Here is a 10996-nt window from a genome sequence, read left to right as displayed (position 1 = left end):
TTATTACAAAACTATCTGTTACCTATAATTTCAGTGCTTGCAGAGAAAATCTTACTGAAAACTGCTTATCATTTCCTTCTGCTCCTTGTTGGGTTCGACACTCTTACTTATCGAAAGGACTACGATAGATCCCCTATACTTGTGGGTCATCACTGCACACCGCTCTCCAAACAATCCCCATAACTTGGCCCTTTGCGGTCTGGGGGCTCGATATGGTCGGACCCCTTAAAGGAGGAAGCCATAAGAAAAAAATACATGTTGGTCATGGTGGATAAATTCACCAAATGGATAGAGGCCAAACCAGTTAAAACGGCCGAATCCAGACAAGTGATAGACTTCATATCAGGGCTGGTGCACCGTTACGGTGTCCCCCACAGCATCATCATCGATAATGGCTCCAACTTCATAGCCGACGAGGTGAAAACTTGGTGCGCAACATGGGCATTAAGCTTGATTACGCCTCCGTCTATCACCCCCCAAACAAACGATCAAGTCGAACTAGAAAACGGTCTTATTATGAGCGGAATCAAACCCAGACTAGTGCGATCTCTGAAGGAATCAGACACGCACTAGGTCGAGGAGCTCGACTCCGTACTGTGGGGACTGCGGACCATGCCAAATCGCACTACCGGATACACACCATTATTCATGGTGTACGGTGCAGAGGCGGTATTGCCCTGCGATATCATTCATGACTCACCTCGAGTGCTCATGTATGAAGAGAGAGAAGCCGAGCTTGATCGGCAGGACAGTTTAGATGCCCTGGAGGAGGACCGCCACGTCGCAAAAGCCCGTTCCGCATTCTATCAGCAATAGGCTCGTAGGTATCAAAGCAGAGAAGTACGGGCCAAAACTTATAACGTTGGCAAACTCGTTCTACGCCTATCGGAGAATAAAAAGGACAAGCTCAAGCCCAAGTGGGAGGGTCCCTTCATCATCAATAATGTTTTTACCGGAGGAGCGTACCGCCTGCGTGATGCATCAGATAATCGACTCGAGCCGAACCCATGGAACCCGTCCAGACTCCGAATATTCTACGCCTAGCGCCGAACTCTGTGTTCGTCTCCTTCCCTTCGCCATTTTTTATTTAGTTATATCCTCTCTCTTTCTTTTTAGGCTCTAAGGCTTTAAGTGTGACTTGACTACACACTCTTGACGCGCTAAATCCTCAAGTATGTGCGCTCACTATACCTGGGGGCTTCTTATACAAAAGCTTAATATAATTACCTTCCGGGCATCACGCTCACTGCATATGTGTCGCTTCCCATATATGTACCTTTTCTTCACCATTATATGCATTGATATGACTTAAGTTTTGGCCAAGCTGGGTTGCCTGGCTCCTGTGTTTATGCCCTAAGTTCCTGTTAGTTCGGCTAGGGCGTAAGGGGAGCACCTCTGCGATTGTTACTGCCGGGTACGCCGGACGTGTACCTCAGATTGGGTGAAGCCGAAAGATAGTGTTCTTAAGGGAATACTCGGTCGGTGAACTAAAGATGTTTTTAACAATTACAATACAAACCCCTAGATGTTGCATATACTGCGTTTCTACTTATAGTTCGGACATGCACATTAATGCATGCGTACCCAGGGAAAGGAACCATTAACGGAACTATTCTCCCTGGAAGATGTTTCTTACTATCCATGTAATATAACATAGCTAGTTGGGTACTTGTCTGTTCAAGACATTATAACCCCTACGCTTGGTTTCCACGCGTACCCTAGTTTATATAATGGAGCGGGTATTCGGAAACACTCCGGACTTTTGGGTCCGGAGGCTGAAGCGAAAAGGTCCGCCATGACAAATGATTTACAATCCGGCTAGGGACAAAATATGTCAATTGAAGTACATAGTCACTTAGACTCACTTACTTCTTCTTCTATGCCATCCAACACACTGTCAAGCACACAATCCTGTTGGGAATACTTTACGGCTAATCCTACCTGGTCATATACCAGACTAACGAGAATCTCTTCCCCGTCTGACCCTACAGGTCCGACCCGGGCCATATGATTTGGATCGAGCTTGGTATACCATGTTTTTACCATGACCCAAGCTTCCCTCGCACCTTGTCGACAGGCAGATATCTTCCATAATTGGAAGCGCCACCGCGCTCCCTTGAGCAGCTGTACAAGCTCCCCCATGCTTCCTGGCAGGGAGGCGGATGGCAACAAGGCCTTGGCGACACCCTGCATCACCTGCTGAAGTTGTTCGTGCAGTTGCGAAAGCTCTTGCAGAAGATCGCCTGAGGATCCGGGCATCTCCTCTTCGGGACGACCAGTCAGTATACCTACAGACATAACTCTGTCAGCCCGTTTCTTCACCGAACTATATAAAGGTTCGTTTGAGCACATACTAAAAATGCCGCGTTGAAGCCTTCTATTCTCCTTCATGGAGTCAGCTAGCTGGGCCCGAACATCTTTCAATTCTACGCCCAGCAGGGTATTGGCATCCTAGAGATCGTTTTTCTCTCGCCTGACCCGTGTAAGCACAAGCTCGCCAGCCTCTAGTTGTCGTTGAGCTCTTTGTTCATCCTCTTGTAGGATCTCCGGATTCACTCCGGGATTGCCTGCGGAATCTATTGTTAGATCGGGAACATGCCGAACACCGAATGGTACACGTAATTACGTTTTTATCGATCGAGAGAAATATTACCAGGTGAGGCCTTCTTGGACTCCTCCATTTCAGCAGCTGCGGCCCTTAGCTGGGCTTTACACTCCTCCAGCTCTTGAGACAAGTGGGTATTCTTTTCCTAGGTGAGTTTTATTGTTCGTTTTTTTAACCGAGCCATCTGGATTGAACCTGGCCGTTTGTATTGTAGATGACGAGGTTGAGGGAGATGGTCTTGGATTACTCATCGCCATCCAAAGAGCAAGATGATGACGATGACATTGCCGCCGTTTTAGGTATGATTTTCAATGATGATTTTCGGCATACACATCAACCATGATTGAGCGGAGGGCCATGCCAAGATCATGCGAGACTACTTTGATCCAAAGCCAACGTATCTGGAGAAGTACTTTCACCGACTCTTTCGTATGCACATAAGTATTTTTCTGACGATTGCAAAAGCTGTTGAGAGATCTGATGATGGTTCAAGCTCTAGAAAAATGCATGTGGAGAGATAAGCGCAAGCCCTCTGATGAAGTGCATTCCGGCTATTTGAGTCTTGGCATATGGGTGTTCGGCCCGATGCACTTAATGACTATGTCCGCATTGGTGAAGGCACATTCTTGGTGGTTGTTCGAAGATTCACTAAAGCAGCAATTGCTATCTCTAGCCCTTGAGAGCACCAACTGAGGAAGACACCTAGAGGTGGATGACTAAGAGTGAAGCAAGAGGGTGTCTAGGGATGCTCATATCACTTGACTGTATGCACTGGACATCGAAGAATTGTCTTGCAGGGTGGAAGGGTCAGTAAAAAGGCCACTGCAGCGATCCAACGATCATTCTTGAGGCAGTTGCATCGAAGTATCTTTGGATATGTCATTCATTCTTTGTTTTGCCTGGCTCTCACAATGACATGAGTGTGCTGTCAAGATCACCAATGTTTTCTAGGCTTATTATAGGCGATGCTCCTGCTTGCAACTACTTGGTCAATGGGCACAACTACTCGATGGGTTACTACCTTGAGAATGACATGTATCCACCATGGGCCACCTTCACCAAACCAATTCCGCGTCCAAAAGGTAAAAAACATTCACTTTGCGCAATGTCAAGAAGTTGTTGGGAAAGATGTTGAGAGAGACTTCGACGTTCTTCAGAAAAGCTTTGCAATTGTTCGTGGCCCTGCCGAGTACTAGAGCTCCAAGGTTCTATGGCAAATCATGACTTGTTGCATCATATTGCATAACATGATCATTGAATACGAGAGGGATATGCCTAAGAAATTTCGGTACATCACCAATGGGACTCCGATTTAGCCAGAGAATGATACGAACATGATCCTCACATTCCTGCACAAAAATAACACCAAGGCAATTCTGCTGAAAACAACGTCAGTCCAGGTTAAATTCCATTCAAATCATGCAAATTAGAGTCCAAAACAAGGGCAAAAGAGTTTGAAAAAGTAGATACGATGGAGACGTATCACTCACCGGGTCACTCAAGGCCACCGAGGAGAGACATGAGCTCGACCAGGCCAAACCTGCCATCAGGCGCCTCCTGCATACTGAGGAGGAGAGGGCCGCTCGATCCTAGGGTCGTGGCGCCTCGAGCAGTAGGGTGCCAGGTAAAAGGCTGGCGCGACAGAGAACGCGGTCGCGGCCGCGATACTTGGCGTGGTGGCAGCAAGAACATGTAGCTCGCTGTGGATGAGTGCAGATATTGTGGCATCCTATGCCACTTGGGGTCGGGATTGCCGTGACAAGAAGAGGGAGGAGGCGCACCTGGCTCAGGCGGAGGGCACGGACGATGAGAACCCAACCTTCCTCACGGCATAGGTGTGCACAATCACTGACGACCACGACATCACCGATGACTATGTCAACCTCGTTGAGGAACATGCCAAGGTTCACGTCGGACGTACTGAGGAGGAGTACGACTCCAAGTGGTAATTGGACATGGGTACCTCCAACCACTTGTCCGGCAACGAGGCATGCTTCAACGAGCTTGACCGCCGCGTCGCCGGCACGGTGAAATTCAGCGACGGCTCGGTCGTGGCAATCCACGTGCGTAACCTCGTGCTCTTCATCGATTGGAATGGTGGGCACTACGTGCCGTCGCACTCGTGTTTTGTGCAGGGGTGCTGGTGTGCGTGCGAGGAGTTAGGAAGGAAGAAAGTTTCGGCAGGCCGGCCCAGGCCTAACAGACGGCATTATAATGTTTTTCTTATAATTTAATTTATTTTAAAAGTTTAAGAAATCAACTAAACCCTAAGAAAAAACTCAAAGGGACTTGAGAATTAAAGAAAAGACAATCTCTGAGCACTAACTAACCGATGACTATTTCTGGAAAAAAAACTAACCCTATCAAAACTAAGCTTATATCTGCTGCAATGGAAAGTTCTCTGCGACGACACTCAGGCAAAGCTGTTGCAGCGATGCATTCGCCTGCTGCCGTGGAGAACTGCCGAGGATTGCGTCGATGTGAGCATGGAGAACAGGAAGATGGAGCCTAACTTGTAGTTTAATATCAGATTCCTGTTTCTTGGGGATGTAATAAGTAGCTACTTTAGAACCCTGCGTTGGGGTGCCATGTCCCCCTGGACTCCAGATGCTTTTCTTTTTCAGTAAGACTGTTTCGGATTTCGCTTCATTATTAATAAAATGGGGCGGGGGGGTAACCCCTTTTCATTAAAAAAAAACCCCATAGAAATCGAGTTAGGGAAGGGGACCGAGAGGGATTCCATCAAGGAGACAGAGATGGAGGAGATTGAGAGGGATTCTGATTCCGACTCTGGCGATGAGATAGGCACAGATTGGGTGTCCCTCATAAGTAGGAGTAGTATGGAGCCCCAATTGGGAATCAGCAAGGGGACGGGGACGGTGAGGGATTCCAGCAAGGAGCCGGCCATGGAGAGGGATGAGGGGACGGGGACGTTTTCATGGAAGCACCAAACCCTGGTAAAGGAGCTCATCTCCGCGGAGAGGGAGCGCAAAGACTTGCTTGTCTCTATCACACCCACGTTTTCTCTCTGGAAACAAGTGGATTCTCAAAAAACATGGCGGAGACAGCCATACCCTGCACCTGCAGCTAGGGATGATGGGGAACAAGACCTTGCAGACTACCTCAACTCAATGCTCCAAGCCATGGAGGACATGGGCCATCGGATGCTATCTATGTTGGATTTTCTCAACAAATCCGATTCTCCAGGGTCCATCTGCTTGTACAAGGCCAGCGAACTGCACACTACAGCTGTCAGATTAAACATGCTCATCTCCAAGGAATTCATTACGGACCAGCACCCGGAGACGATGCAGGTGCAAGAGGAGGAGGATCTTTCCGTCGACTTGTTGAGTCTTTTCACCAAGTATTCTCAGTTTCCAAATAATTACCACAACACATTGTCCCAGTTAGTTATTATGGAGGAGGATGAGGAGAAAAAGCATGAGGTCGCTAAGGTTGAAGAGGAGGAGCAGGACAAGGACCAATCCACAATGGAGTATCTCAAGGAAAGGATGGACATCGAGCAACAATTTCTCGCCTATGACCGGACATACTGGGAAGACGTGTGGGGCAGCAGGATCGGACGTTGCGGTAGATTTATGGATACAAGTAAGTAACTGCCTTTCTCCTTGTATCTGCTAGTATTGGTAATATTTTCATGCACCACAATGCTTCTTCATTTCTCAATTATATATTATCATAAAAGAAATATCAGGAAGAAGACATGAAGTTAAAATGCCATTTATAATAGACTCGATGGATCATCGTTACCTTTGACAAGTTCATTCTCCTGGTAGTCCAACATCCTTTATGTTTTCTTGCCTTTAGTAGTATTGCTTTGTGTCTGCAGCCCCCAAAAAGCCATGTTACGAATATGACCTCCTGTAATTGCTTGCAAATAATATGATTATACTATCTTAGAAGCACTTTGCTATCTCGGTAAGTGGAGTAGTAGCAGTGTTCGAGCCCTCAGGTGGAAAATCTCTAACTGTTGCACTTGGTTGCCCGATCGAGTTGATTAGAGGGTGGTTCGTGCCACCTGGACACTGGCTCAGTAGAGTCCACTTGGAAGAAATGGTCATTCAGCATCTAGAGAATTATCTGTTGGGGAAGCCACAAAAATAAACTGTTTACCAGCTCAGATGGCTTGTGCCCAGCTTGACACATAGAGCTTGCCACAAATAGATGCTTCCTTTCCTGTGATTATTTCCTGCTGTTGTCCTCACATTTTAATTGCGCAAATGTTGAATCCATTGGATCTTTAGGGTCGCCGTTTTATCGCATCTACAGATATTTTGCGCCTGCCATGATAAATGTAAATTGTGCAAATGCTAAATCCATTCGATCTTTAGGATCGCTGTCTTGTCGCATTTACAGATATTTTGTGCCTGCCATGATAAAACTGTCATGTGGGCTGTGTACTTTTCAATAATTGACTGAAAAAAAAGTTATCAATTGTAACACTGTGATACCTTGGGACTGGTGTAGTAACAGGACAGCATGGACACTTATAAGTGTCTCTCTCTGCTTAAACCTTTTTTCCAGCAATCCTTGGAATTTCTGTGCCACCAATTGTCCGTGGAAATCACCTCAGTAATTCGAATCTTAAACTTACAGCCCTCTCCCTTTATGGATAAAGCAGAATTTTATAATCACGAATTGATTGGAAATACTGTATGCAACATTAATAGATGGTAGTAAACTCAAGCCTGCATCTCTCTTTACTCAAGCCTGCACCTTTGACTGATTTCTTTGCACATAGTGAGGGGCGCCGGGGAGGGCCTTACGTGAGAGGCAGGGGCGATGATGCGTGGGTGTTTGAAGGGGATGAAGAAGAGGTGGCATATGGTTTGTGACCGTGTCAACCGTGTTTAGTAGTAAATCTGGGCAGTAGTTTCAGCAATGTAGAATACTGGGCAGTAGTTTCAGCAATGACCAAGCTTACTTTATTTGCTTATTCATATTAGAATTCTGACATTTGACGCTTGTTTTTTGTGCTGCAGCCATATTGAGCCCTATGCAATTTACACACTACACACCTGGTGGAATCTATTCCCCTGCTGCTGTCGCCGGTACTACTCTGCAGATCTATTCAGTCAAGATAAAGGATGTAAGAGGCTTGAACTGGCCACTCAGAGTGTATGGTGTGATTGCTGCTCGAGACACTGTGGATCACAACCGCAACATTTTATTCTCTCGGTCAGAGTTTAACTACCAAGAACTCAATGAACAAGTATGTACTCTATTCAGTTTTTTGCTCATTTTCATTTGTTTGTTCCTGCTGATTTTGTAGTGCACTACGATTAGGTGTTTACAATGATGGTATAATGCCTTGCAGGATCCTTACTTATGCTTGACTGGTCCGTCTCGTGCCATTGTTGTTTCGGGACATATTGACTTTGAAGTTGAACTTCAAGTAACCGATGGAGCGCAGTCCCAAGCATTGATCAGCTGTAGAGAGCGTTACGACAGTACAGATGCTTTTTTTTCTTCCTTGGCCAGCGCCACTGATGGTGGTGATGGACGGACCTTTTTGCTCTCCAACCAGAACTGTACAACCGAGGTAACCCTTGACCAACTTGATAGATCGCTCCAAGCTACCATCATGGGTGTACGTGTTACCAAAGGGCCTTGGCCTTTTAAGTATGGATGCCGAGTTGTTTGCTCGTGGTCTTCTGCTGCTCCGATATGTTCCAGTGACACCACTTGTAGGCGAGTTGTGCTGTTTGATCACCGAGGTAAAGGAATGCGTAGAGGATCAGATGGGTACCTTCATTTGTCAAGGAAAGTGATCTCCGTAGAATCATGTGGGACGATGAGAGTGAGCATTGTAGCTTATGGCAAGTCTGGTCGCCATATTGCTTGGAAGGATAGTATTGACTTTCCTGTTCAGAAGTGTCAAACAAAGACGCTTACTTGTCCAGTTGGTGATGGTGGCGCCACCGTGGAGGTTACTGTTGCTTGGTCGTTGCTTGTGATGGAAAAGATGTATCTCTCACTCGTTGATTGTCCTATGTAAGGTGTATCACCGATTGTCCTGCCATATATACTAGTAATGTAAGGTGTCAAACTGACTTGTGTCTATCATCAGATCATATAACTATCTATGTCGGAGATCATATAAGGATCTATGTTGGTGCTGACAACAATTTATATGTTGTGAATCATTCTATCTGAGCACTTTGAGGGCCAATTCAGATTTTTTTTCTTTCTTTTGGTGAGTGACTATTATTCAGATCGTTATATGTCAGCCTTCTTTTGGCTAGGCTGTGCAAATATCTTTTGGCAAGGCAGCGCCAGATCGGTCCACTCGTCCACAGTTAGATGAAACTGCTGTGCACCGCACTGTTGGATCGCCGCTGCTGAGCATCGTTGGGTCGCCCCCCTTCCTCCCCGTTTCGGTAACACAAGAACAAAAACTCCGTTACCTACTACTAGCACACATGCCCGTGCATTGCAACGGGAAAGAAAATTGATTTGTCCACGAAAACACCCATTAGCGCTACACGGTGGGGCAGGGAAGCGCATGTCGAGGTATAAAAGAAAATTGATTTGCCCACCAAAACACCCATCAGCGCAACACGGTGGGTGCATTGCAACGGGAAAGAAAATTGATTTGTCCACCAAAACACCCATCAGCGCAACACGGTGGGGCAGGGAAGCGCATGTCGAGGTATAAAAGAAATAGATAGCATGTTGTGCATGCATGCCTGGATATTGAATTGATATTTTTTGAATATTCAAATGCATTTTTTTTGCATTATTTGGATTTGGTCCAAACACAAGCATTTCACGTAGAAGGTATTCTCTAAAAAAGAGACGCACATCTCGTATCACACCCCAAGCTCATGCAATATCTTCACATATTTAAAGTTGTTGTTCTTTCCATAATTGTTATTATAATAAGTGTTCTAAATTATTTTCCACTGCATCATGTCATGATGCTTTAGTTTGTAATGAGGTTGTTCAAACCCTCAACTTGAACTAAAAATTGCATGGATCTTTGATCTATTTAAATTGAGGGAATTCACATGACGGTTCTCTTAGCCTCCCAATATTATTCGGGAGCTAAAATAAATTACTCAATTATATGGAAATTACCCATAAACACACTTGCAATTTAAATCCCTTTTGTTTCTAGATATTTTTTAAACCTGGCCTATTCTTCAATTCAAGTTGTGGAGCTTTGATATATGTGAGAGTAGCCACATGCATATTTTTGGCTCAATGAAAATTCAAAAATTATTTGAGGGGAATCTTTTACTCTATTTTTCTTTTCTGAAAAATGGGAATCTGTTAAGCATTGCGCGGTGGGCCGGCCCCGGTGGCCGCAGCAGAAACAGCCTCCCCAATAGCCCAAATAGCACTACTAGAAAAAGGGCTATAGATATGATTGATACTAATGGCGCACCAGGTAAGTAGTGCACCACTACTATATACTAATGGCGCACCGGCTGTCGATGCGCCATTAGTGTGGAAGACACTAATGACGCACCATACACTCGGTACGCCACTAGTATTAAAAAATTTCTTTTTCCATTTTTCCATACATACTAATGGCGCATCAGGTCGACGTGCGCCATTACTAGCTCTAACTAGTAATGGCGCACCGGGCAGACAGTGCGCAATTAGTATATATATATATATATTTTACTTTTTTGTAAAACTACTAATGGCGCACCGTGTCACAGTGCGTCATTACTAGTTTAAACTACTAATGGCGCACTTTTCCACAGTGCGCCATTAGTATATATATATATTTTTTACTTTTCTGCAAAACTACTAATGGCGCACCATCTGCAGGTGCGCCATTAGTAACCAGGGTTACTAATGGCGCATTTGATGGTGGTGCGCCATTAGTAACCTAGGACCCCAACAAGATATTTTGGACAGCCACATACCTACCCACTCACTTTCCCCAGTTCATTCCCTCCACCTCCTTCTCCAATCTTTCGGCTGCCTCCTCCTCCTCACCTCATTTCCACCATAGATTCATCAAAATTAAGTGGTGAAATTACCTTTTTTTGATAGGTAAGTAAGGGGAAAGCTATCTTCATGATGTAGATCTACTTTTTTTTCTCCCTAGCTCGCTCCAACAACGTGCACATGCACTTTTTGTGGCCTAGCTAGATCTATGTATGTTTGTGGTGTTGCATGTGTTTGTGATGTTGCATATATGTTTGTGTTTGCAGGTACCGGTATTTGAAATGCGATAGTTGCCAATATTTTGCCGGAATGTTGATTCATTTTCGTTTCGGCGAGAATTTTGGCACTATGCATTCTTTTTGGTCCTATTTTCAGGGAAGGTCATGCCAAATTTTTTCTTGGTTCTAAAATATCGTTTTGCTCTACCCCGCAGGCCACCATGGTCCGCACGATGACCGAAGGCAT

General features: G+C 45.4%; 1 protein-coding gene across 1 annotated transcript; it reads left to right on the top strand.

The window, feature by feature from the left end:
- Positions 1-5361: 5361 nt before the first annotated feature.
- Positions 5362-8769, top strand: LOC119361596. The gene is made up of 3 exons (XM_037626731.1): positions 5362-6214; positions 7609-7838; positions 7944-8769. The coding sequence occupies exons 1-3, from the start codon at positions 5362-5364 to the stop codon at positions 8622-8624; spliced, it is 1764 nt and encodes a 587-aa protein (XP_037482628.1). The 3' UTR covers positions 8625-8769.
- The last annotated feature ends 2227 nt before the right edge of the window (positions 8770-10996 follow it).

Source organism: Triticum dicoccoides, chromosome 2B (genome assembly GCF_002162155.2).
Source record: "Triticum dicoccoides isolate Atlit2015 ecotype Zavitan chromosome 2B, WEW_v2.0, whole genome shotgun sequence".
Lineage (NCBI taxonomy): Eukaryota > Viridiplantae > Streptophyta > Magnoliopsida > Poales > Poaceae > Triticum > Triticum dicoccoides.
This window is presented reverse-complemented; position numbering and strand designations above follow the sequence as displayed.

Coding starts and splice junctions, on each gene's coding strand:
- LOC119361596 (XM_037626731.1), top strand. CDS start 5,362: ATGGAGGAGATTGAGAGGGATTCTGATTCCGACTCTGGCGATGAGATA. Junction 6,215..7,608: donor CGGTAGATTTATGGATACAA/GTAAGTAACTGC, acceptor TTTGTGCTGCAG/CCATATTGAGCCCTATGCAA. Junction 7,839..7,943: donor ACCAAGAACTCAATGAACAA/GTATGTACTCTA, acceptor AATGCCTTGCAG/GATCCTTACTTATGCTTGAC.